Source organism: Notamacropus eugenii, chromosome 6, assembly GCF_028372415.1.
Source record: "Notamacropus eugenii isolate mMacEug1 chromosome 6, mMacEug1.pri_v2, whole genome shotgun sequence".
In the NCBI taxonomy this organism is placed as follows: Eukaryota; Metazoa; Chordata; class Mammalia; order Diprotodontia; family Macropodidae; genus Notamacropus; species Notamacropus eugenii.
Genome location: NC_092877.1, coordinates 18,478,479 through 18,506,457, shown reverse-complemented (window position 1 = coordinate 18,506,457; position 27,979 = coordinate 18,478,479). Strand labels below are relative to the sequence as shown.

Here is a 27,979-nt window from a genome sequence, read left to right as displayed (position 1 = left end):
GCTCCCAGCCTCCACGGGCCGAACTGGTTTTGAGAGGAGAAGTGGGGGGCGTCCGCGACAAAGCCCGGGATCCACTCCGGGCCTGGCAGAAACCGGGCGGCGGCTCCGGAGCATGTGTGGGCGGCTCCAGGTACCGTAGGGCTGGGCTGGGGGCCGCGACCTCAGAGTTCGGGACCGGGCGGGGAGGGTGGCCGGGAGTTTGGAAAGTGAGCCTCGGTAACCCGGGAGACCGGCGGGGGGGGAGGTCCATAAATCCTGGGGATGAGGACGGGGCCGGGGAAAGGGGTCTGAACGGGAGCTTCGGCAATGCCAAAGACGGGGCGGGAGCCGTGGGGAATGGGGCGTGGGGGGGGGGGGGGGTTAATAGAGTTTCTGTAACCCAGGTGACTGGGAGAGAACCCGGTGGGTGGGGGAGGGACTTGGGGCTGGAGTTTGAAATCGGAACCTCCTTAATCCGGAGGATGACGACAGGGGAGGGAGGGGTGAGTTCTGGAACTCGAGCTCTAGTAGCCGGGACGGTGGGTACCGGGGCTGCGTGGGGTCTGTCTGTAAATAGAGCCTCGGAAACCCGGACGATGGGAAGGGTTGGGGTGGGACCCGAACTTTGGAATCGGAGCCTGCTTAATCCTGGGCTGGGGGAAGTGTCTGGGGGATTGGGCCGGGGGCGCACGCGGTAGGAGAAAGGTAACTTTTAACTTGTTTTTCCGGAGACAAACTTGCCAGGGGGCGATCCCTACACCTTGAGGTGGAGAGGGGGTGGGACCCTAACCGCTAGTTTTTGGCTTGCCCTGGGTGGCGGCAGCGGAACTAGGCTTGGCTCGGAGCGGTGCGCATCGGCTTTACCCCGCAGCCACTCCTTGGGGGCGCCTGGGCTTCCCAGGCAGGGACTGGAGGTTTGGTGGTGAGTGTAAAAGGACTGGCCGAGAATGCCCTGGGGGAGGGTGGGAAGCCGGCTGCACCGAGAGAACCTGCTCGGCAGTGGTGCCGGGGCTTTCCGACCGGCTGGAACGGCCTGAAAACGAGTGGGACTGCGCTGCCTCCGCGGGCGCTGCCTGGAGGCTGGAGATGAGAGCTGTTGTAAATGTACATCTTTTATCCGACAGATGCCAGACTATGTTTAACATTTTGGTTCTGCTCAGCACTCTGCCGGCGGTTACTTTGGCGTTTCCTCCTTGCCCAAGAAGTCCCCAAGAGCCTACACATACAGGGAAAGACGGTAATCACCTCGTACTTGTAGAAAAAAGTTATAGCCACATCTTACATTATTTTTTCTGTCAAAAGTGAAAAATCTGATGTTTGAACTAAAACACCACGTTTACGTGAATAATCAACCAACAGCAGCACTTTGAACTCGTATGGTAATAATAATTTCTATAATTTGCAAAGCACTTTACATGTTATCTCCTTTGATCCTAATCCTGGGAGGTAAGGGCTTTTCCCTCCATTTTAGATGAGGAACCTGGGGCTGGAAGAGATTAAGTGACTTCCCAGCTAGGAAGTGTCTGATCCAAGTTCGAAGCTCACATCTTCCTGACTCCAAGCCCAGCACTGTATTCTACAATAACCTAGTTTGTTTTTTAATTCAAATCGAAGGACTTCTCCCCATGGATTTTAATATGATAAATGTACATTTAAATAGTAGTGAATATTTGTGATTAGTTAAATACGAAGTCTCCCCAGCTATTGCAAATAGGTTTGTGACACTTCTTTAAATCAGGTCTATATGGTAATCACAATATGACAGTCAATATTTATTAAGTACCTAGTATGTGCTAAGCAATGAGGAGACAAAGAAAGGCACAGGACTCTCAGGGAGCTCCTGTCTAGTTGGGGAGACAAAATACAAACAAAAGTGTGCACACTAGATAAATACAGGGTGAATGGGAGAGGGGGGAGGGCTTCTTACAGAAGGTGAGGAGGGAGAGCATTTGAGGCAGAGGGGACAGGGGCAGCCAGTGAAAATGCCTGGAGTCAGAAGGTATAACTAGTAGTTGTTGTTTAGAAGAATTTCAAACTATTGCATGGAAAATTAGGAGAGATCTGGTATCTAAGTCAGGACCTGTCTTAATAAATCAACAGACGTGTTAAGTACCTCCTGGGTATACAGCACAGTGTAGGGGTTAAGAAATATACTAAGGAAGGCAAGGTTTCTGCCCTTAAGGGGCATTGTTCCAGAGCTGGAAGGAGCTTCCGAAGCCGTTATGCCCAATCCTCTCATTTTATAGAGGCTTCTAGTATAAATGGCTACAATTTAGTTACATCAGGTTGGACACAGACAGACAGACAGATAGACACACACACACGCACACACACCCCTACACACCTTTACCAGTCTAGCCCTCAGTTTCCTTTCTATAAGTCTCAGGCATCCGGCAAGGTCCCCAAGACATTTTCCTGGTCTGGTCTAAAATGATATAGTTACTCTGGTAAAGGTGGAGAGTGGAGAAGAAAGCTAGGTTAAGAGATCAATAACTCAGAAATCTGACATAAATTCTGGGTCCCTAGGAGCATCTGACACTCATACCTCTGATGGGTGCCCTGAACCAGGACTGATCCTAGGCAAAATTAAGAAGTAGATAGTTTGTGTGGTGCCTTACAGGATCCCACTGAACCTGTCCTTTTTGGGTAGTGCCTAGGTTCTGGACCTATCTCTTCCTTCTTTCCCTCAAATTCCATCTAAACTTGTTAGCCATCATTTGGAAAGAATACACTGACTGAATCCACACTAACTTTTTAATGACTGACAAGGTTCTTCCCAAGAACATAAACTCCAGGACAACCTCCTGCCCAAGCTGGAAAGACGTAAAGTGGATGCATGGAGGTGGATTCTGTTTTATTTGGGACTCAGCCTAGCTAAATCCTGAGAGGCTTAGTGCCAGGGGGATGTATTCTTTTGACTACAGCAACACGAAGGCTGTCTGCAGAGATGAAGGAGTTGGGAGATATCTTGGGACAATGGAAAGAGCACTAGCAACTCCTCACAGTTGCTGAGGAGGCTCTCTAGGGTCACCTGGCTTCCCACCATCCTCTCACCTTCCCCCAGGGCATCTCAGCCTGTCCCTCTACACCCACCACCAAACCGTTGTTCTCCTTCCTCCGACATTGGCCATGTGACCTAGGGGTAGTTTACTTTGGGCTTTCATTTCTTCAGCCATAAAAATGAGATTGAACTCAATGGCTTCTGTAGATCCTTCTACCTCCCACATCAATGAAATTATGACTCCTTCAAAGAATGGTTCAATACATTATCCTTTCCAGGGCTGTCTGCATTTTAACTGGGGAAGATGCCTTATCTCACAGGAATGCCATTTCAGGTATCAGAGTGGGAAGTTTTCCTGGCACCGATAGAGATCACACCATATTGGCAGCTGCATATGCATAAAGCTGGCCAACCCCACTTATGCCAGTGTAGTAAAATACCTTCTCATTATGAATTTTAGGCTGAGGTTTCCACTCCCTCTTCCTTATACCGAAAGAAGCATCCATGGAGATGTGATGTTAGTCATTGAATGGTGATATGGTAAGGGGAAATATGACCAAGGAAAGGGAAGCCTTAGTTGGACCAGGGGTGGGAGTGAGGGGAAGAAAGGTGATATGATCCTGTTAATCAACCAGTCCATCAGCAAGCATTTATTAAGCACCTGCTCTGTGCCAGGCATTGGAAAAAGTTGAATGGAGTTTGTTAGAAGGGAAGGGTGGATGGGAAAGAAAGGAATGAAGGATCCCAAATTATGCATTTGAAGTGTAGGGCTTGGGGACAAAGCTAACTATACAACAGCCTAAGGTGGTATAAATGTAAACTGAATAGGGAGGGAATTCTGGTTGGGAGATCAAAAGTCTGGTGCTAGGGCCATGCTATTAATAATAGCTGATAGTTAAATGAGACTACTAAGTGGCTTAGTGGATAGAGCTCTCAGTCTGGAGTCAAGAGGACCAGAGTTCAAATTCAGCCACTTACTAGCTTTGTGACCCTAGGCAAATCACTTACCCTCTGTTTGCTTTAATCCCCTGCAGAAGAAAATGACAAAGCACTCCAGTATCTTTGCCAAGAAAACCGCATGAGCAGTACAGTCCAAAGAGTTAGACACAACTGAACAACCATAGTTATATGGCACTTTACATATATTATCTCATTGATCCTCACAAGAAGTAGGTACTGTTCCCCTCTTACAGTTGAGGGAAATGGAGATTAAGTGACTTGACCAGGGTCACACAGCTGGTAAAAGTCTGAGGCTGGATTTGAGCTCAGATCTTCCTAACTCCAACCCCAGTACACTAACTACTTTGCCACCTAGCTACTTCTAGGCTGGAGAGGTTAAAAAAAAAGTCTTAAGAGAAAGTAAGAGGCATTACTAGTTTAGCTGGTTAGGGAAGTTTGCCTTCAAATTCTCTTTGTTTCAATCAGAAGCTCAAAATAGGTGGACTGAAGATTTAAACAAAACAAAAAAATGACTCTTTCTGTAGAGACTGCCAAGAGGGAAAAAAGAAATACTAATAATTGACATTTAGATATCCCTCTAAAATTTAAAAATGCTTTACTTACATTATCTTCTCAGAATGCCATAATAACCCTGTGAGGCATGTGCTAGAGGTATTGGCATCTCCTCCCTGTTTTACAAATCAGGACACTGAGGCCCCCAAAGGTTAAGTGACTCTGTCCAAGGTAGAATTTGAACCCAGTTTTTCCTGACGCTGGAACAGAAGAAGTCAGGTAGCCAATGCCCAATGCTCTGTTCTAGCCTGAAACACCTTCCACTCTACATTTTTGTTTAGGAAAAACAAGAACAAGACCAAGCATTGTAACGTCCTATTTCTGGAATATCCTTAATGGATCAGCTGCTCGTCTGTTACAGGTTTCCTAATCTGGTACAAACTCACTCAACTTTGTCTACCTGACAATTGAAAAAAAAAGTTGGAAAAAAAATCCAGTTATTTTGTTTTTCCCGTATGGTCCCTTTCATCCTCTGAAATGTGATTTTGTATGATTCTGTCTCAGAAGAAAAGAGTCATTATGGATAGAAAACTGGACCAGGAGCCAAGAAGACCTGGCACCAAACTACCTCTGACACTTAGTAACTTTATGTCTATATGCAGATCACTTTGCCTCTATGACCCTCAGTTTCCTCATCTGTAAAATGGACACATGGTACCTACCTCATCGAGTTGTTGTGTAGCTCAAATGAAATAATACACGGAAAGGTTTTGCCAGCCCTAAAGCTTTCCATAAATGACAGCTGTTATTCTCTGCCATACAGTGATGGACTGAATGTCTGTCATCCTCTCAGTCAGCCTCCCCAATAAGTTTGACGAGGTCTCTAGTTGGAAGATTGGCCGCAACTCAGAAAAAACATTTCCTTAGGGAAAGAGATGTTGTGATAGGCACCAGTAGAGGGAGTATTTGCACTGACAAAATTTGAGTCCTAACTCAAATAGTAATACAGCCTCATTTTGTATGCCAGGCAACATGTCTATAAAAATATAGATACGTATAGGAGAGGCTGATCGGTGTAATTGAAAGGGCTCTCGTCTAAGCCTGGAACCTAAAAAGAGATGAGAAGATGCCCCTTGCTCCCTTGTTTGCAGAGGCAGGGACTGAGCATAAAGCTTGATAACCTCACTCAGATGATCGAATGGTTAGTTTTGTTGAAGTGAGTTGGTTTTATTTTTTGTTCTTTGACAGCTTTCTGGGTAGTGAGGGACATATTCAGAGATAAAGGTCATATGAAAACAAAAAATATCGATAAAAATTTTAAAAGGAAAGAAAGAATAACTTTTCCTACTGCTCAAGGAGCCAGCCGCCACCATGAATGACCCTGTCATCAGAACCAGGAAGTTCATGACAGATTTTTTCGGCATGAACAGATGGTTTTCTTGCTGGAAAAGCCACAGTGCCCAAGACTGAAGTTTGAGGAAAACTGGCTAAGATGTACAAGACAACTGTGGACATCACTTTTGTCTTTGGATCCAGAACCCATTTTGGTGATGGCAAAACAGTCTTTGGCATGATTTATGATTCCCTAGACTACGCAAAGAAAAGTGAATCAAAGCACAGACTTGTAAGATACAGTCTGTATGAGAAGAAAAAGACATTAAGAAAGCAGTGAAAAGAACGTAGGAGCAGAATGAGGAGAGCCAGGGGTCTGCACAGGCCAGTGTCAGTGCTGGCAAAAAGAAGGGAGAACAGGCACCAAGGATGATGTTTATCCATGAAGATAATAAATTTTCATCAGAGCATAAATAAACTAAAAACTTCAAAAAAGAGAAGAAAGAGTATTGGGTCTTAAGAGTCAGAAGAACTAAGTTCTAGTACTGTTACTAGATACTAACTTTTTGCCTCAGGTCAAGTCATTTAACCACTCAATGCCTCAGTTTCCTCATGAGTAAAATGGGGCTAGTATAACCTGCTCTACCTATCTCATAGGATGCTTGTACAGAATGGGGGAAGGATCTCTGCTGTGGAATTTCCAGTGGATTAGTCAGTCCTAGGGAGTTACCTTACACACCTTATGAGGTTATACGGTCACAAAGCTACTAAGTACAGTTTAAACTATTAAAACTTAAAGCTTCATTAGGACTTTTGGGAAACTGTGTTAGAGGTAGAATTTCAATCTACTTTTTCCCAGCTCATACCTCTATCCGCTCTAACACTCTGCTTCCTAGTGTGAGAAAGCATTTATGAATACTTAAATATAATCATTACTAGTCCTATGATATTTGTCAGTCACCATTACGATGAAGATTCATGGAGAAATTGACTAATAAAAGCCTTTGCAAACATCATCCCTTTCTAGGTAGAAGGAGGGTTTGGAATTTCCTGTAAAAATTATTGAAGTTTTGAATTGGAAGAGACCTTAAGGACCCTCTCGTCTGACCCTCTCATACTTAGAGATGAGGAAATTGAGATCCAAGGAGATTGTGAGTTTCCCAAGATCACATAGTTGACTGGTGGCAGATCCCAGACCTCCTGACCCTCATTTTAATGATTGTTTATCATGCCACAGTCTAACTTAGTCCTCAATCAAAAAACTAGGGGGGGGGGTGGTGAGGTCTTCTCTGTGTACTTCAGACTCCCTTGGGTTTGTTTAATTAAATAAGCATCTAAAAGCAAAGAATATGTCTTTAAAACAACTTGCTGTGTTACACTAATGACCAGGGTTGTGCAGGTACATATTTGCCAATTGGCTCTCAAAAGAAAAGAAAAATGTGAACAACTTACTTTTAAGTTTATCTGTATTATTAATGTTTACTCCAACACTTTCTTAAGTAGATAATCAAAAAAATAGATCAAGTCTTGATTTCCTGATTTCTGAGGTGTAAGTGTTCATAAAGAAAATTTAACAGTGGGCTTTCATCGGTGTGAGCTTGCCCCAGCATACCCCACTTAACAAAGTTTGTGTGTATTTGGGGGCAGAGGAGGGACCTCTACATACTGAGCAAATTTCTGTATATAAGCTTCCTCCAGATACAATGAATTTCATTTAAATTATTAGTATATTACTTTTTTAGCCAAAAAATTTTCCTACAGCAATTCCCTTTTGTCAGAAGTTAGAGGTCATTTAGCCACAACAAAAATGTTTCTCCCCACTGTGAAACAAAGGCTACATTAGCTCTGTGACCACAGGCAAGTAGGTCACTGAACTAACTGCTCTGAGCTTCTCTATCTGTAAAACGGAGATAATAATAACTGTAACACTGATGCTAACTTTTTTTTGAAGAGGAAGGAGGGGATTATTGTATAGCTGATTTTAAATGGTCCTCATTTAAAACCTTTTATTGCTTCACTAGTCTTTACATCGAAAGAAGAAGCCAGTGTCTTCATCCATAGACGTCTCCTCTACAATAGATTTGACTTGGAACTCTTTACTCCTGGAGATCTGGAAAGAGAGTGTTATGAGGAACTGTGCAACTATGAGGAAGCAAGGGAAATCTTTGGTGATGAAGACAAAACGGTAACATAGCTATTTCATGAACTGATTGGAAGCATTAAGTGGTTATTCGATAGCAAAGTCTCTTTTCTTTGGAAATTGTATACGTTCTTACTGTAAGTCTTAAAATGCTTTTAAACCATCAACTTGATGTATTTCTGTCTCATCTGATATTTTTAGGTACTGGGTCTGTCCTAATTACCAAAGTATTGACTCACCTGTTTAGGTGGGCTTAATGTTTCTTTTACTTTAACATTTAACATTTAACGTTTCTTTTACTTAGAATAGAAAGTTGAAACATATTTCAGGAGATAATTGGTCTTGTTGAAGCAGATAGGTGTCAAAGTGGATGGAACACATGGGTCTGGAGTCAGGAAAATCTGAGTTCAAATGTAGGCTCAGATACTTCCTAGCTATGTGACCCTGGGCAAGCCACTTAACTTCTGTCTGCCTCAGTTTCTTCAATTGTAAATTGGGGATAATAATAGCACCTACCTCCCAGGGTTGTCATGAGGATCAAATATTTGTAAAGCACTTAGCACAGTGCCTAACACATAGTAGGAACTTTATAAATGCTTCTTCCCTTGTCTAGCCGCCAACTGAGGCACTTCTCTACTTTAGCCATGTCAACCTGTGATGCTGGTTTTAAAGATTTCCTACGAGTGAGTGGACATCCCATTATGTCTCTTGTTACCTACATCACTATTTAATTCTTCATTATAAAAGTTTTAAGTCTAATTATATTCTTTCCTGCTCAACCTCTATCCTGTTTGGAAATGAGCAACCCCTGAGGGCTCTCCCTATATGAACAGGTCCCATACTTATAACCTTCTGTTTTGCAGATCAATCACGTTTCCTTTAATAATTTTGCCTCATGTGATTCTGTTTTTTTCATGAGTCAGTTAGGAGCCTCTCTAAATATTCTTATGCATATGTGGAGACCAGGGAGCTGGTCTCCTCTCTGTCTGCCAAAATTGTAATTGACCACCATCATTTAGTATTTGTATTCTGATTGGAGACACAAAGGTGATTTTCTACACTCATACAATCTTTTCTACTTTTATCCTGGTCAGCTGAAGTCCTAGTCCTTCTTCCAAATAATAATGGTTTTAGGAATGCCTTTAAGATAGATCTTTCTTGATTGATCCTGAGGTCTTGATGGCTTCTGTCCAATTAGAGCAAACTAGCCTGTACTAGGTATAGACCATCCTTCACGGATCATCCCACCTCTTTTAGTACCTTGGATTAGGATAGCACATAACCTCTTCTCCAGCTACTAGGTACTTACTTAGAAGTAAGGACTTCAAGTCTTTCTCTACACCAATCCATCCTTCTAAAAGCCATTACAATGGTTTCTCCCCTTAAATTCATGTATAACGGTGTCATTCTCTGCCTTAATAAATTCCACTGGTTCCTTATTGCCTTCAATAATATCAATTGTAAACTACTTTTTATCTTTTAAAGCATTTTAAGTCGGTCCCAATCTTCCTTTCCACTCCTCTTGTACATTACTTCCAGTTCTTCATACTGGTCCATTCTCCGGCTCTGTATCCTTGCCCAGGCTCTCCCCCCTGCCTGAAATAAACTCTGTCTTCACCTTCTCTTAGAATTTATCTTCTCAAAAACTCAAACACCAGCCTCTCCATGAGGGCTTTCTCATTCCTTCTCAGCTGCTGGCAGGCCCTTCTCCTCCAGTTACTTCCCTTTTACTTTGAATTTGTCTTACATAAACTTATATAGGTACTCGATATCTCCCACCAAAGTATATAAGCTCCTTGGAGGCAGGGTCTGTTTCATTTTGGTTTTTTTCCCAGTGCCTACAAAGTGCCAGACACATAGTAGGTGCTTAAAAAATGCCTTTTAATGAATTACTTTGGTTATCACTAATGCTTACTCACCCAAATTAGAGTCAGGGGTAATGAGAAAGGCAGCAGAGGATGACCAGGCAGTTCCCACCTGGCAGTCAGTTACCATCATGGCTAAACCAGGGCCAAACAGTGGTCCTTGATGCATGTGCCCGGACATTAGCCACCCTTAGTTTTTTATGCCATATCTTTCTCCTTGGTTGGTGAGAATGCTAGGCAGCACTAAATAAAATCATTAGCAAATATTTCCCTCACTAAACTTCTGCTTGCTTTTACAGATGGCGTTTTGGCAGGATTATTCAGTTCAAGGACCACGCACAAGATCAGGTGAGTCAAGAACTAATTTAAGAGCATTGGTTTCTTTCCTTCCCCTTATAATAAACTTCAGTTTTGAGATTAATGATCCATACATTAAGTTTGCTTGTTGCTCAGTGATTTTGGTCTATAGAAGACTTGCCAATTATGTACCCAGCTGAGACAGAGGTAAAATTCCAATGCCCAGGTATTGAAAATCAAGTTTGGTGAGATACTAGGAGAGTGAGATAATAGACTTCTTCCGGACTGGCACCGTGTTTCTAAGCGACTCTTGAAGACTACAGAAGGGAAGTAGGCAACGTCTAGACTTGTATTAGTACAAGTTGAATACTCTCTGCCAGAGTGGAGTGGCTAAATATTTTGTTTTTTTTTAACTGCTGCCTGCCAACAAGCTGGATAAAGATGGTTAGGCTGAGTTTAGAGCCTTTCAGAGGGGGTGATCCTCCTTCTTATCTCAGCTGATTCTCTCCAGCTGGGTTTCCTGCCAGGTTTTCTTTCAGTCCCCTAGGTAGGGCCCCAGATGCCTTGTGGACTCGGTTACAGTGGCCCCACCCTCAAGGGATGATCACATTTACCCAAGTCCTTGCTGCCCAATGAAACTGAGCAGGGGAGATGTTGTTTCTATGATTCTCTTCCTCTTTGGGTCACACATTATTAATATTCATGCTGCAGAAGGGTTACAGAACTGCACTGGAAGAGAAGGTTTCCTTACCAGTGGAACAGCTCCTGTATCAATGAAGTCCTAGACCAAAAAGGCAACACCAAATTCAAAAAAGATATATCAAGGATAGCTGGGGCTCTAGAGATGCCATTTGAAAATAATTTAAATGTTATGCCAGACCAAGTAGATAGATAGATTTGTCTTCAACAGATTTTTAACAATAATAATAATAAAATAATAGCATTTTTCTAACACCTTAAGGTTTGCAAAGCACCTTACAAATATTTTCTTATTTGATCCTCACAATAGCCTAAGTTCAAACTGGCCTCCAACTCTTACTGTGTGACCCTGGACAAGTCACTTAGTCCTTTTTTGCCTCAGTTTTCTTATCTGTAAAATGAGCTGGAGAAAGAAATGGTGAATCACTTCATTATCTTTGCCAAGAAAACCTCAGCAGTGTCACAAAGAGTTGTACATGACTGAACAACAACAACCCTGAGAGGTAGGTGGTACTCTCCCTATTTTTATGGATGAGGAAACAGAGGCAGCAGATGTTAATTGATTTGCCCAGGCTCACACAGCTAGTAAGCAGGATTTCACTTACGTCCTCCTGACTCTCCAGGTCCAGCACTCCGTCTACTGTACCCCTTAGCTGCCTACCTTCAGAAAGTCCTGGGTTCAAATCCTGCCTCAAACACTTGCTATAGAGGTGACCCTGAATAAGTCAGTTTGCCTCTGTGTCAGTTTCTTCATCTGTAAAAATGGGGATAATAATGACACCTAACTTCTAGGGTTGTCTTGAAGCTCAGATGAAGATATTTTTATAAACAACTGCTACAAGCAAGGCATTATTTTTTAATAATATACAGAGTGCAGGTCTGTGCTTAGATTCAGGAGACATTCAGGATTAGAGATGTGCTCTGCAGTTGCTAGAGGGATATTGACCAAAGCTGACTAAATCATTTCCCTTAAGATGGTGAGAGGGAGAAGATCGATGTTATGGGACTTCTGAGTGGATTAATTGCAGCTGGAGTGTTCTTGGTTATCACTGGATTGCTTGGTTACTATCTCTGCATCACCAAATGTACAAGAAGAAGACAACCATGGTATGTATAACAGAAAATGTATTCTCAATAGAATATGACACCGGGCATATTGTTAGCTGTAGACCACTTCAACATTTCTCCCCTGGCTCCGGACAGGAGACCAGATCCCAATAAGAACAATGATAATATCTTATATTTATAGCACACTTTACAGTTTGCATGTGAAAGAGGAATTCATTATAATAGCTAGCATTTCTATAGTGTTTTAAGGCATATCGTCAGCATATAAAAAATGAATGCCTGGTGAATTAACTTGGGTGCTATAGCATGCCTGGATGTGCTGCTAATGTGGTACAGAGCAAATGGTGGCCCTTCTCTGATTACAGGCGCTTTGCATTTGTCGTCTCATGTGGTCCTGGGAGATGGGGGCCATCATCATCCCCATTTTATAGATGAGGCTGGGTGAGATTCAATGACTTCCTCAGGCATAAGTAATAGTAACCTGAAGCAGTATTCGAACACAGGCATTCCTGACTCCAAATCCAACATTCTAGGCACTGTACCACCTAGTTTCCTACAGATTTGTCCCTCTGGGCTCCAGAGTGCAGAACCAGCATCAATGAATGGTCAGGAAAACAGCCTATTAGAGCTGTCCACAAGGGGAATGGGCCACCGGGGGAGGTAGTGAGTTCCCCTTCGTTGGAAGCTTTTCAGCCAAGCTAGGACAGATACTTGTCAGATATATTGTAGTGGGGATTGCTTTTCAGATAATGATTAGGCTCAATGACTGAAGGCCCTACAAACTTGAAAAAAAAATCTTTTTTATGAAGCTCCTACTGTATACATGGCATGATGCAAGGAAGTAGCAATAAATACAAAGATGAGAAACCACCCGGTCCTTGCCTTCAAGGAACTTACAGTCAGAGAAATGAAGCTCTGTGTCCCATTAACAGCTGATCCAGACCTACTCTTATCCCAATTAATTCACCAGACATTCATTCTACTTAGAGCCTACTATGTGCCAATACAAGGCACAAAGAAAACATGGAGCAGGCCCTGCCCTCAGAAAACTTAAGTTCTCAGTAAAAGGGTGGTTACAATTAAAAAGACAGCTACATAAATACAAGAAAATTCCAGGAGAAAGAATTCAATTAACTAACCTCGGAGAGGACCAAGAGAGGCTTTGGATCCAAGGGATGGTCATCAAGAGCTGAGCCTTGAAGAAAGCCAGGGCAATTTCTAGGAGACAGAGGTAAAGAAGAGGAAATTGTTCTAGGCATGTGAGGTCAGCCTTTGCAGAGATTTAGAGAAGAAAGATGGTCAAGGAAAAACAAGTAGATTTGTTTGGTTGGAAGATAGGGTTTGTGAGGTAGAGTAAAATGGAATAAATCTGGAAAATCCATCAACATTTTTTTAAAGCACCTACTATATGCCAGTCACTGTGCTAAGTGCTAGGGACACGAAAAGGAGGGAAAGTTGGTCCTGCCTTCAAGGAACTAACAATCCCATGGAGAGGTATATGGGAATCTAGACTGGGGAGGGTTTTAAAGTCAGGCTGAGAAATTTGTGTTTTATACTAGAAATGATAAGAAGTCAATGAAGACAGAAATCATATTTACTGGATATGAAATGGACTTTTTATTATATTGTACTTATTGTGTGGCATGGGAGAATTGGTGTAATGCAGAAGTGTCAATCATGTAGCCTCCTAAGTATTATCCTGGACCAGATAAAAACATAATTGGGAAAAATTTTTAAAATAAATATGTGATAAAATGTAGATAACATCACATTTTAAAACTAAGTCAACATGTAGCCTAGTTAGTGACTTTTACAGGTTAGTGGCCCCCCTTTCTGGTTGAGCTTGACAACGCTGCTGAAATGGACTCAGAGCTATGTAGCCCTGAGCAAGTCGTTTAACTTCTTTGTGCTAGTCGACTCTCTCCGACTAAGTTACTGAAAAAGCTTTTGATCTGCACTGGTAGAAAGAGTCCTTCTCTGAGACCTCCCCTCCCTACGCTGATAAAATCTCAGTTCTGGTAATAATAATAATAAATACTCATTGACAAAGTGACATAGCATTTAGCATGCAATATGGGCTACTACAAATGGACAATGGAAATTCAGCAATAAATGTCCACCTTGAGATTCCTGATGGCAATCATTACTATACCACAATGCAGCCTCTCAAAGCGGCATACTCTTGTGAAAACAAATGTGCTCATTTTCATCCTAGTTATTACACATTCTTGGAATGATAGTGGATAAAGAGATATCTACTTGTAGTTGAAAGGCACCATGAACTAAATGTACTATGGTAAATTCAGGTTTATTCACCCCAGCTCTGCTGTGAATTGGTTAACAGAGATGACCAGTCAGGACTGCCTTTTAGGATAACTTGGGGTCATTTAATCTCAAAGTATTTTGTTTTCAGTTCATTAAAATAAGCACTTATTAAGTATCTACTGTGGGGGTGGGGTGGGGCAGAGCTAAGTGCTGGGAATATGAAGGTCTAGATTTGGGGGGAGAAGAAGCAGAGCACACATACACAGCTATCTATAAAACTATTTAATGAATGAATTGTGGCCTAGAAAAGGAAGACACCAAAGGATGAGAGCTTGGCATTTCATATGTCACTGGGTGAAGTTACCAGCTTTTCCTCAGTTGTCTCCTATCTCCCCTCCCAAATCCACTGACTTTCTTTCCTCAGTGGTACCCTTTACCCAGTAACATTTTCAACAAAATGAGGACTCTTCCAGTGAAGTGGACATTTTTCTTTGTCATTATTCCTTCTTTTTATTTATATTGCACATCTTTTTTGAGCAAAATACCCATGCCGTGAGACTGATCATTAGCCCAGCCATTATCGTCTGCCCACTTTAGACTAGAACAGGGGAAAGGGCTGCACTTGAGGACCTAGAGGGCCATATGTGGTCTCAAGGTCACAAATTTCCCATCCCTAGACTAGAAGCTTCTATAAATGGGCAAACAAACATGGGAATATAAGAAGCATCTTTGATTTCTTCAGGGTAGGGAACTGCCCCTGCCTAATGGAGAGCCACAACAGTCATTGGGAATTGTCTGAGACAAAACAAACAAGTGACTTACTCAACTGGGATTACACAGAGGAAACTAGCATCATGCCTGGTATATAGTAGGTCCTTAATAAATCCTTGATTGGCTGAGTCCATACCTTCCTTATATCTAGAGATAGCTAGATGGGGCAGTGAGCAGAGGAGTGAACCTGGAGCTAGGAAGACCTGAGTTTAAATGCTTTCTTGGATACTATATGACCCTTGGCAAGTCCCTTAGCCTCTGCCTGCCTTGGTTTGTAAAATGTATGATAATAGTTCCTTCTTCCCAGAGTTTTTTTTTTCTTTAGTATAAATGAGATAATGTTTGTGAAGCAGTATATAAATGCTAGCTGTTATTATTTTTCCAAGCTAGCAAATCTGTTGGATCAAACTACTCTTTTGGTCAACTAAATGGATCACGTAAAATTTGAACCCTGCTTAACAAAGACATTGCCATAACTACTGATCTGAGAAGTTTCTGATTTGCAATAGAAAGAGACCTAGATTGGGAGTCAGAGAAACTAGGCTCAAATCTCAACCTTGCCGCCATTTGCTTGTCTTTGTATCCTTGGACAAATCACCTGACAGTTCCATTATCCATTTCCTTACTGTAAAAAGAGCAGGCTGGACTGGTTGGTTTCTGAGGTCCCTTCTTGATCTAGATCAGAAGCATGTGAGAGAAAAGAAAGTGCTGGAAAATACACTGGACTAAGTTAGGAGACGGGTTCCAGCTGAAATGCTTGCCCAGACCATCTCTTTGACCTTGGGCAATTCACCTCTCTAGGCCTCAGCATCCTTGTCCATGAAATGAATGGGCTTGACTGGCTGACCCCTAATATTCCTTTCAGTGTGTCCCTTTTTTCTCTCATAAAATATGGTTTGTACAGTGTGTTAAGGGTTGTTACCCACTTTCCTCACAGAAGTCCTATGACATAGGTAGTGCACCTATTAACTCTCTTGAGCCTCAGTATCCTCATCTATAAAATGGACATAACAGACTTACCTACCCAGTGTCTCTGCCATGGGAGATGTGAGAGTCAGGATTTGAATCCACGTGAGATTCTTTTCATTACCCCCATTTATGTATTCTAGAACTTTCACTGATGGTTTCTCAGAAAGAGTTCCAAAGTTTTTTGTTACTGCTGTTGTTTTGTTTTAATTGCATATAAGTAGGTAAGCTGCTCAATATAGTGGCTAGAAAGCTGGCCTTGAAGCCAAGAATACCTAGGTTTTACCTCTTCCAAATATTGGCTTTTGGACCCTGGGTAAATCACATAATCTCTCAAGCATCTCATTGCAGAAAGGATGCTGACCTCTATTGATAAAGGGAACTTTTCTCATGGGAGTGCCCCATGCCAGTAAGATCAGAACTCCAGTCCCTATCCCTATATAGTAAGCATCAGCCAAATGCTTCTTGTCTGGTTGAGTTAATAGAGAATGTGGGGACAGAACCTTGGAGACAGTGACTATGTACTAAGCACATAACACAAAGCAAATGCTTAATAAAGGTGTGTTGAATTAAGTCAACATATATGAACTTGATAAATACAAAAAAAAGGCCAAGTTTTATCCTAAATTATATTCTAAAGTAAGTAAAGTTATCTTTTCTTTCTATCAAGGAAAGAATTTTTCCCTTTAGGAGATATTTGGAATTTTTATCTCTTCTACCACTTTACAGATCAATGTCCTTCCATCATAGAAGAGATTGCTAAGGGCATCCTCTTTATAAAAGGCATGAAATTTAAAAAATCAAATTAATTTCAAATTTACTAAGTAACTTTCCCATTCCAATGAACCCATTAGAACTTTTAAAAAACAATTATAATCAACATAGAAAGAGATTTCTTTTTTAAATGACCTGAAAAGTTCATGGACCCCAGGTAAAGAACCTCATTAATAGGTAAAGGACTCAGTTTATTCCTTTTTCACCAACAGAGATAAATGAAGCAGAGAGAAAGTAAATGATTCCCCTTCTTGGTATTTCACTCCCTGCCTCAATAGTGTTGTAACCCATTGTTTCCATTAAATTTTAGGTCTGGGAGTAGGAAGATATGGGATAGCCTTTGATAGTTCACATAAATCCCATTTCAAATAATCACAAAAGCCAGAGTGTCTGGGGATCAGTCTACCAAAGCATACAAAATACTCGTAGAGATGTAATTACAAATTAAGTCTGAATGCAGATCGAAACATACTTTTTTTTAAAAAAATTCTTTATTTTTCTTCGGATTTTTCCTTTGATCTGTTTTCTTTCATAACATAATTAATATGGAAATATGTTTTGCATGACTGCACATGTATACCCTATATCAAATTACTTGCCTTCTTGTTGAAGGGGAGAGAGGGAAAGGAGAGAATTTGAGATGCAAAATTTCAAAAAATGAATATTAAAAATTATTTTTACATGTAATGGGAAAAAATAAAATATTTGAAAACAGAGCAAAAATAAAGCACTCCTTAAAGAAAGAGAACAATAAAAAAAAGAGAGAGAGAACACAAAGGGCTAGAATAATATTCTGTGCTTGTGGCTGTGTCATGCTATGCCAGTATAAAGAAAGGAGTCCATGTAGAGTCAAAGTCACAAGGATCTGTCCAGCAAATAAGTTTCTTTCCACCCACCCATGTCTCCAAATCCACAGACCTTCAACAGTTTTCTTCAGTCTGTGAAATTTCCTTTGGCCTTCATCTGATAGTAAGCCATCCTCAGCTACTAATGCCCCTAAGCTGCTGTTGCTTCTACAACTATATATCGTCCATCCTACCTGATATAACCTCATCACCAAATGGGGGCATCCTGGGGATAGGGCAGGGGACTTCTGTTTGGGGCTTTTTTATTCCTTGAAACTCAGCCCATGGCTTTGCTAGGAGTGGAGCCTGATAAATGTGTGAAGTTGAATTAAATGGTATGGATATTCTAGAAATATAATGAGATATGGGAGACACAATGGGGAAGTAAACAGCATTCATCTTTTAAGAACTTATTCCTATCTTTTTTACCATATTCCCCATCCTCATTCATCGAAGTACCTGTAATATTTAATGCTAGATGCTGGGGGAGAAAATGATCCCTGTCCATTCCTATCTAGCAAGAAGAACATGAAATATGTTTATATCCCTCCCTCTTTTCTTCCCTCCTTACACTTATAATAAGAAAATATTCTTGTATCTTTTCTAAAAGCCACAATGGCACATATGGTTCTGTTTCCAACATTTACAATTATTGGAGTCAGATGGTCTAGCTCTGATTTAATTTGCTACAGTTATTTCTTTTTCATTTTACACCTTTCTTCCACTTTCTTCCTTTTTTATCTTTCCCCTCCTCTTTCTTTCCTCACTTTTTTTTCTGAAGTACTCCTTTTCTTTTGTCCCCCATGTAGACCATGAGGGGAAATATGGTACAGTGGACATAGGTATCTTTATTTTCTATAGATTATAGGATGCATCTAATTAGATGTTTCACCAATTTTGAAAATTATTTCCTTTGAGCTTCTGCATTGTTAAAGTAACTAGATATTTATAGGGGGGTATTAAGGTGGCCGTACTTGGCATACCATGGGTCTAATACCAACTCTGTACCAGTCTCAAGACCTCAGGTCCCTAAATCTTTTTAAGCTCCAGGGTTTTTGTCTCATCTGAAGACCTCAGGTTAAGAACACTACCACCCTCTCCCCACAATCTAGAGGGACCTACACTGATGAAACCATGGCCCTTTTGTGTTATTAAAGTGTTTGTGTGTGCTAATGGGAGAGAGCCAGAGGAAAGACAGACAGCCTTCTCTCCTTCTTGGTAACACATGTATTTCAGTCATGGCCTTCAGGAAACAATGCCCCACTTTGTGTTATCTAACCCAGAGGAGCAACTCAACTGGCTGAACTTTTGACCCAACGAGGGGGCCGGCCCTTGGCCAGGTCTTTGGGAAGCTACGTTAGGATCCAGTGGTTGTGCTGTTACGTTCTTTACATTAAACCTGAATTTGTCCGGCTTGTTTCACTGAAGCCTGTTAAAGGACAGACCTGCCTATACCCCCTTCCTGGGGCCACAGTGAGATATCTGGGGAGGCCTCAGTGTCATTGAACCCAGGCAGGTCCTGCCCACTCTCTCAATGTGCAATAGTATCCTGTGAGCTCTCATCACCCCAGCTGGGACTGCAGCCTCCCAACAGGATCTGGGTTTTTGTGGAAATCTCCCAGAGCTGGGGAGATATCAACAATCTGAGGCTAGAGGCTGAGGTTCCCCAGCTATCTCTCAGTGGTTTGTTGTGAATGGGTAACAGCCAATATAAATTTCAAGTCCTAACTCCGTCCTGGGTCCCCAGTTAAACTGTTCATTCTGTCTTTGCAATCCTGTTTGCGTAGGATTCTGGGGAAAAAATTAAGGGCAGAGGATTGCTGTGAGATAAAGTACCCCCTGACTTTGAAATCTAAACGTAGGCAAAGTTTAAGGATTTTTTTAAAAACTCCAGAGAAGATAATTGGCAGAAAAGTTTGGGGAAAACTATGGTATTCAACGCCTCCTTTTTTTCGGAAAGTTGAAATCAGAGCAGTATTACATCATCTTGGCAATAAGCACATTCCAGATAAATGGTTGGTATAAGATCATTTCATTTCTCAGTTGTATTGGGGAGAAAGTGCCTCATGTCATGTTCTTCATTTCAAGATGGGATAACTCTGAATTCATTTAAATGAGCCCATAATAGTGTTTCTAGAAAATAATATTTAGAATGTTTTTCCCCCCTTCCACTCACAATGGACGTATGATGTTGTACAGAACACTGGAGCCATTCACTGACTTTCTGATATAATTGCTGCCTTGTTCTCACAATGAAAAGGCAGATTGCTTTAAGATGACTTGTAATTGAAGCACAACCTGGAATGTGTTTATGATAAGGACTTGTCACTTGCTTGATCCAGTGGCTTAGGGCAAAGAAGTTCTATTTGTTTGCCTTATCTGACATACCTGAGCCTTGTGGGCAAACAGAGGGCTTGTCTCCCTCCCAAAAGGAGGGCTATTCAACTCCATTGAGAAGGGGATGAGTATTTATCATCAAGACATTCCAGAATTCTGACAGAAGAGGAAGTGTGTGCTTAGCTTTCTGAACACACTTGTGCTAGCCTCACCAGTGGTCCATTATCAGTTAGTCCAGAGAGGATTAGCCAGTTTATGAATTAGCCAAGCCTTTGCCTCTCTTCTCTGTGTGTCTCTGTCTCAGTCACTTGGTTTACCTCTTATTCTCTTCCTCCTTCCTCTCTCCCTGTCTTCCTGTTCCTTTTTTCTCTTGTTGTCCCTTCCTCCTTCTTTCTTTCCCATGTCTCACCCAGTCTTTGCCTCACCCCTTTAACAATATTGTTCATCATTTCCTCCCAAAAAAGAATAGCTTGCATTAGATAATGGTTTACAATTTTCAAAGTGCTTTCCTCACACTATCCTAGAAGTAGGTCTGATACAACTTGGAGTATCCCCATTTTACAGGTGGAAAAGTGAGACTCACTGAAGTCAAGGATTTACCTGGGAAGTAGTCAGACAGGGCTTGGGACCTCAATCATTTTCCTCTTTGTCCACTGTTATTTCTTTCCACAATGTTCCCCTGCCTCTTAACTTTCAAAGGCAAGAGAAAAGAAACACATGTCAGTGAATGTCTTTCTTATTAGATCTGATTAAGAGGAAATTGTATTCATCAGCTGATGTGAGCATTAGAGATTGTCTCTGAATTTTCAGTATCCAGTTTCAAATGACCATAGTTACGTCATTGATTAGTCCCTAAACATTTGTCAGTCAGTCAACAAACATTTGTTAATTACCAATTATGTGCCAGGTGCTTAGCACTGGAGATACATAGAGGCAAAAGATATTCCCTGTCCTCAAGGAGCTTACAATCTAATCATTAAATGGAATTAATTTTTTTATAAGTAGTTGCTACAGAGGCTTGAGAGGGAGTGCATACCCCACCATTCAACAAAACCACTTTTCATGAACTATAAAATGTATACATCAGAAGGACTGGGGAAAATAACTGTAATTGTAATAATAGCTGATGATAGTTCAAACACCAGGACCAAGTTTCATGTCAACCACTTAATAAGTGTTATTTGAGTACTCAGTACATTTCAAGATGCTGAACCCTCTGCTACATACTGGGGGTTGGGGTGAAGGTAGGGGTGCATATATAAATAAAGATCTCAGACTTTGGACAAAGCTAACACATGCGTAAAACTGCATGGTAGTGAAGTCATCCTTGACTACTTCAGATCTTATTTCTCTCTCTCTTTTTTTTAAATTAAATCTCCACTCTGACACATTCTACCTACGTGGCCCTGGACAAATCATTAACCTGCATTGGCAGAGGAAGATTCTTCATTGGGTGTACCCTATACTGATCAGCTAAGTGGTATAGTGCATAGAGCACTTGACCTGGGATCAGGAAGACATCTTCCTGAGTTCAAATCCAGCCTGAGACACTTACTAGCTGTGTGACTGTGGGCAAGTCACTTAACCCTATTTACTTCAATTTCTTCATTTGTAAAATGAGCTGGAGAAGGAAATGGCAAACCACTCCAGTATCTTTGCCAAGAAAACCCCAAATGGGGTCACAAAGAGTCAGACGCTGACTAAACGAACAAAGTACCCCATCATAATTCGAGGCCAAAAACAGTGTGGTACAAATTATAAGTTCTGGAGAAATTGTAAAGAGGAAGAAAAGAGTAGGGAGAGAATAGAGATTTTTTTCTTCATTAAAAGACTTTTAATTTAAAAAAGAAAAGGAGGAAAAATAAAGACTGAAATCATCAAGGAAGACTTCAGGAAGGAGGAAGGACTTACACCAGACTTGAATGGTCAGGATTTGGTTTACGTGGAGGAAGAGTCTGCAACCCACAGTAGGAAATCAAGGAAGGGTTCTTCACTGACAGTGAGGGGACTGACTTGGATTAGAAGGTCCTTCCATTTTAAGGTAGAGAGGGAAATAACTAGGTAGGATGACTGATGTTAGATTATGGAAGGCCTTGAAGGACAGATAGTGGAGCTGGAAAAAAGGTTTTGAGTAGGGGAAGGACAATCTACAAAGATTAGTCCAGGAGCAGTTTTCAGATTGAAAGAAACCAGAGGCAGAGTGACAGCTCCAGGGCTCTGGGTTGTAAGACCTTTCACCAAGCCTGGACGGAGAGTCACTGAATGAGAGCAATGGTTATAGAAGGACTGAATAAAGGGAAAGGTCAGTGGACAAATGATTGAAGTTACAGCTAGAGCCAAAAGAGACTTTAGAGATCATCTCATCATAGCATCCAGTCACAGCTGAAATCCAGCCTTCTCATTTTATAGATGAGGCAACTGTGGTCCAGAGAAGTTAAGTGACTTGTCCAAAGTCATAAAGCTATAGGATAATAATTATTATAACTCATTGTTCAGTATCATACAACTAATATTCATGAATAATTAGAGTATTATTAGAACAATTAGATTGCAACTAGTTATGAGTAATTATAATATGAATATTATGATTCATTATAACAAATATTCTAATTGTAATAATAACAAAATAGTTGTAATATTGTTGATATTAGAATTAATTAGATTGCAACTAGTTATGAGTAATTATAACATGAATATTATAATTCATTGTAATAAATATCCTCATTATAATAAGAAGAAAATAATAACTAACATTTATACAACGTTATAAGATTTGCAAAGCACTTTACAAATATTTTCTCATTTTATCTTCACAATATCCTGGAAGGTAGGAGTATTATTCTATTTATAGATGAGGAAACTGAGGCAGACAGAAGCTAAGGGACACGCCCAGGCTCATGCTAATAAATGTCTGGGGCAGGACTAGAATTCAGGGCATTTCCATCTCCAAATCCAGTGCTCTATCCTTTGCATCTCTGAGCTGTCTCCATCTTTTACTATAAAAAACACACTCTTTGATGTGAGAGGCAGCTAGGTAGCTCAGTGGATAGAGTATTGGATTTGGAGTTAGGAGGATCCGCATCAAAGTCTGGCCTCAGACGCTTACTTGCTGTGCGACCCTGGGCAGGTCACTTAACCCTGTTTGCTTCAGTTTCCATATCTGTAAAATGAGCTGGAGAAGTAAATGGCAAACTGCTCCAGTATCTTTACCAAGAAAACTCCAAATGGGGTCATGAAGAGTTGGACATGACTGAGCAACTAAACAAACCAATTAATATTAGAAGATACCCCCAGTCTACCTTTATGGAAATGAGCAGTCCACAGCTATTACACAATGTACATGTTTTCAGACGTTAATGTACCAATCAGTTGTACTGGATTTTTTTTTTCTCTTTAAAAATACTATTTGTTATATGGAATGGCTCTCTGTGAAGGAGAAGGATACTGGAGATAGCTATGATGATATAAAAAACAGAAGTAATCGATAAAAACTTTTAAAAAGAAAACCATACTCTTTAACCTGGAAATATCATTAACAAGGTCTATTATTAGCATGGAAATGAAATCGATGCTATTGATCTATCTCTGTTTAGTTCCTCAGCTGTGTATATAAGAACCGGCCGACATCATCCAACTATTCTCTTTAGAAGACCAGAGGAGTCTGCCTTAACTCCACCACCTCTTCCCTTGGAGGACTCAGGACTGCCATCTTATGAACAAGCTGTAGCATTGACTGGAAAATATGATGTTCCCCCTCCTCCTTATCCTGGACCAGCAAAAGGGTTTAAGGTGTTTAAAAAGTCTATGTCGCTACCTTCTCACTAAAACCAATATCAATGTGGGAGATGGATATTAATTCGAAGAAGATGCCATGACTCGGTTCTCCAGTGGTTTAACTGGCTGGCTGTTTCACTTCTGTAAAGATATTAAGAACACATGCCTTTCATGATGACTGTGCATTTGCTCCAGATATCCGGACTTTTATCTCTGACATCAGAATAATGAGTGAATTTGCTTCCTTGTTTGTTTTTTTGTTTGTTTGTTTGTTTGTTTTTGTGCAATTAAGAGGCAGGCACCGATTTTAATTTAGGAGTCTCCAGATCATCAGCCCAGCTAGATTAGGCAAAAATTCAGTAATTATAATGTTCTGAAGGATGAGCAACATACCCGCCATCACAGAGAGAGTTCTAGACTGGATGTGTTGAGAACCAAACTAATACAAGAATTTCTTTTGCTCTGAGTCATCTTGAGACGAGATACTAAATATTTTGTCCCCTGTATATTTTAAATCTCCAACAAAGGAGACTTTGTAAAAAGTTGTTAAATCTCAGGATGAACGAGTGACCTTTAAAACATAAAAAGAATCCTGATGATTATTCTACATGAAATAGCACACAGTGTTCCTTCTAGGTATTTGTACTTAGAGACTACTTCAGCAGTGTGTTAGTGGGGAGAAGGGAAAAGCACCTTTTTCTTCTGATCAAATGGCTACTGTTGTTGGAACTTAGAGGGCCTGGGCACAGTAACACAAGGTTGCAAATTTGTTAGCTGACTACTAGAATTGTAGTTCTTTCCTATCACCAAAAAATGACTCTACAACCGAGAATCTCTGGATTCTGTATGAATCTTTCTGTCCCGTGAGGAAATAGATGGATTCTGTCTGCGTGACTACATACTTGGTTCATATGAGATTACTCAGGTTGGGAATTTTATTCTAGCTCATAATTAATAGCTTAATCCATAAGGCATAATTTATTTATCCTCTTATCTGTGTTCTAAGATGTGTCCAATTTTGTCACCAGTGACCCTCTGCCTCTCTGTAGTATGTTTTCTCAGGCGTCAAGGCACACTTAAAATGATCGATCATTCAACCCAGTTTCCATACAGTCCTCTCTTCTACTGTCATTCTTTACTGAAAGACTTACAAGAACTTGAACTCTCTCTATAGATGTATAGATGTTCGTATTTTCCCCCTGTGGGGTGAGGTCAGACAACAGCATATTCCTGAGATGGGGAAGAGAAGATTCTATTCCTTAAATATTTGTCAGTTGTGACCTTCTTTTTTGTTGATGTTTTATATGATAATTTACCGGGTTTTTTTAAATGGGGGGAGACCACGGTTCATGTCAGTTTGATGATGCATGCTAACCAAAGTGGTACAGTTGGTTTGAACAATATAAATCACGTATAAGTTGGAGGGTTTTGTATTCTTGGATTATAAGATCTTTTCAAGATAGGCAAAAATAAGATATTTACCGTTTTAAATTTCAAAGGCTTTGTACTCTAGGCACCTTTTTCAGTGTCCCTTCCATTGTATGGCCCACTTGTCACTAACCTAGTGACAAAGTCACAGTCAGAGGTTGATGTTTCACAGTCTTATTGTACAGAGGAGGAAACCGAGACCCCTAGAAGGGAAAGCATCTGCCTAACGTCATCCAACTCATAAGCGGCAGAACCAAGAATTTCATGTTTAATTTGAGAAAAGTAGCCTTTACTTTTGACTACACACCAAAAAATACCATAAATAATTATGTACTAATTTTACATAACACTTTTTTTGTATTAGTATAAAGCCTTTGTAGGACTTATTTCTCTCCCACACCCTCTGATTTTCTGCCTTGAACAATGGAGAACTAAGACAACAGATGTCCTGCAGGGAGTTTGTGGCAGAACTGAGACAGAAGCTTTTGTCTAAGTTCCTATCTTGCTCACAAGATCACACATTACCTAATGGTGTATTAGTGAAAGTGTGTCCTTATTTGAAATTGACGATTAAAAAATGCCTTTCCTCTAAGTGACAATGGAATTTTTCTTCTGAAATTTTTGTGAGTCTTTCCCACTGACACACAAGCTCTAAGTCCAAATTAGCTTCAGAGCCTCTCACTCCCTCCGTGCTGTATACAGTTGGCACTTATCATTTATCATAAAACTTTAATATAAAAGAATCTCTGATTCATCTTCAGAGGAACTGTGAAATCCATCATGTTTGTAGAGTATCTCTACAATTCATAAGAGGGAAGACCCTAATTGACAAATGGCTATAGTAAATGCAACATTTCAATAGTAACTTATTATAATTTTTTAAATTGCCCCCTATTGCTTATTTTTATCCCTTTTTTGGTTGCTGTTGGTTAATATTAACTATGAGATGTCATAGTTTCATTGTTTCAAAATGCTATCTCTTAGAGCTCCACTGAGCACAAGATTTCACAAATAATTAGATAGGGTTGGGGCTTTTTGTTTTTCATTTTAAATCAGAGGTTGGATGGAATGAAGACTTTGTAGCAGTCTAATTTGAAAGAGTCTGATACATCATAGCAGCATGATAGCTTCTGTGTGATGATGCCACCTGGCCAACCAAGTCCAGGAGATAAGTGGTTCACTTTCACAAAGGGAAACCCTTTAAAAAAAAAAAAAGAATTCTATCTGTGGTGTTACGGTTCTTTCTAGCTCTCTGTACATTTCTCCCAGAGAGTATAAGAAACTAGAAAAGTTTAAATGAATAATTGTGTCTTCATTGTGTTATTGTGGTCTAAACTACCTCTGTATATGGGGGTAGGGGAGGGCATAGGAGTTGGGAGGGTCTTGTCCCTTACTTGGGGTTCCTTTACCCTCTTTTGTTTTTGAAATTTGCAATATATACCCTCCCCTCCAATAAATTATGAGTGGGTACTGAAAACTCTTTGAATTGTTCCCCAAAACTTGTTTCCAGAATTCCATTCCAGCTCGTTCTTGCATTTTTGACATGGGGCATTAATTTCTGGGATAATTTCTAGAAGAAAAACTCACTTCCATGACTGTTTTTACATCTTCATTGAACATGAACTCATCTATTGTACCAAGCCATTAATTGGATATGAAGCAATTTAGAAATATGTGTTTATGTGTGTGTATATGTATGTGTTTGTAGAATTATGTATACCTATGACTGCAATTGGTTCAATTTCTGAGGGATGTTTGACATTTCTGTGGATAAAAATTCTTCATGACATGTGGCTAAGTTGGGTGGTGTGATCGAGATGCTGCTGGATGAGTGGGCCAAAGTCCATCTCTTCTGGGCACGGGCACTAAGCCAGTCAGATAACATTTTATGTGCCCACCATGTGCAAAACCTTGGTTTAGACAGTTGTGTTGGATGACAGAACTCCAATTATACTGTCATAACATGAAACAATAGGGAGAAAGACTGGCTCTGTGATTTCATTGATGAGAGGCAACTCCCACATGAGGAAACAGTAGGTTTACAAAAAGTGGCAACAGGGGAGGGAGGTAAGCTAAAAATTACAAAGAATTTTAAAGTTTCCCAAATGGTTTATTTAAAAAATATGACCCAAAATGTTACCAATTTTATCTTCCAGGATCTGTGGTTACTACATATTCAGATACTTTAAGGAGGGTATTGAGAAATGTCCATATTACAGGTCAGTCATGTCAATAGAAAACTGAAGACTGACCTTAATTATTGACTCTACTTCCTCTGTTCCCAGGGGAGTCAATTATTCCTCCGGCAGGATTTTGTTCCTGCTTTTCAGTGTGTCTGTTATTGAAGAGAGAACCTAGGATGGGGTGGGGGAAGGGGAGAGACTAAGGATGGAAAAGCTTAGCTTTTGGTGACAGTTACATTCAGTTTTTTTAAGACAAAGGCTTCCACTGCTGGACCTTTCTCAAAACCAGTCTCAGGTTCTAAAGGCTTTATTCAGGAGAAGGAGAGGGGGGAGAAGATTTAAATATCATATACTTAAAAATAAAATTTTCAAAATGGTAAAAAACCACAAAATCAACAGTTAGTAAAACATTTTAATTCTCAGCTCCTTTAGAATGAATCCATTTGCCATGTTTTCTATTCAGTTGCATTTTGAAAGACTGGATTTCCACATTAGTGTAACCTGATAGATATTTAATTTTTATACTTTTTTCTAATGCAACGATGTGCTGTGCTGTGTACTTCCCTCACAAATTTCTGATCATTTTTAAATGGTTCTCTCCAGTTATGTAAGGCAGTCTCCCCAATATGTACTGGTAGTTTTATCCGCTAGAACAATGAACTTTTTTAAAAGCATGCCTTCCCTCAAGTCTTCATTGTATCGTGAATCACCATTTCTTATTGTGTACATTTTTGTACCTGTATAATAAACTTGATTTGTAATGGCATTTTATACTAAGTAAATATTTATTACTTATTGTAGTA

General features: G+C 40.4%; 1 protein-coding gene across 1 annotated transcript; it reads left to right on the top strand.

Moving 5' to 3' along the window:
* The first annotated feature begins 33 nt into the window (after positions 1–33).
* PRRG4 (proline rich and Gla domain 4) lies at positions 34–27,979 on the top strand. Its single transcript, XM_072619230.1, has 6 exons — positions 34–130; positions 1,104–1,216; positions 7,786–7,949; positions 10,069–10,117; positions 11,740–11,872; positions 23,385–27,979. Exons 2-6 carry the CDS (start codon positions 1,114–1,116, stop codon positions 23,614–23,616), a joined length of 681 nt encoding a protein of 226 aa, XP_072475331.1. The 5' UTR covers positions 34–130; positions 1,104–1,113; the 3' UTR covers positions 23,617–27,979.

Excerpts from the sequence above, each read along its gene's own strand:
- PRRG4 (XM_072619230.1), top strand. The coding sequence starts at position 1,114 with ATGTTTAACATTTTGGTTCTGCTCAGCACTCTGCCGGCGGTTACTTTG. Across the intron at positions 7,950-10,068 it reads TTGGTGATGAAGACAAAACG|ATGGCGTTTTGGCAGGATTA; the intron begins GTAACATAGCTA and ends TTGCTTTTACAG. Across the intron at positions 11,873-23,384 it reads ACAAGAAGAAGACAACCATG|TTCCTCAGCTGTGTATATAA; the intron begins GTATGTATAACA and ends ATCTCTGTTTAG.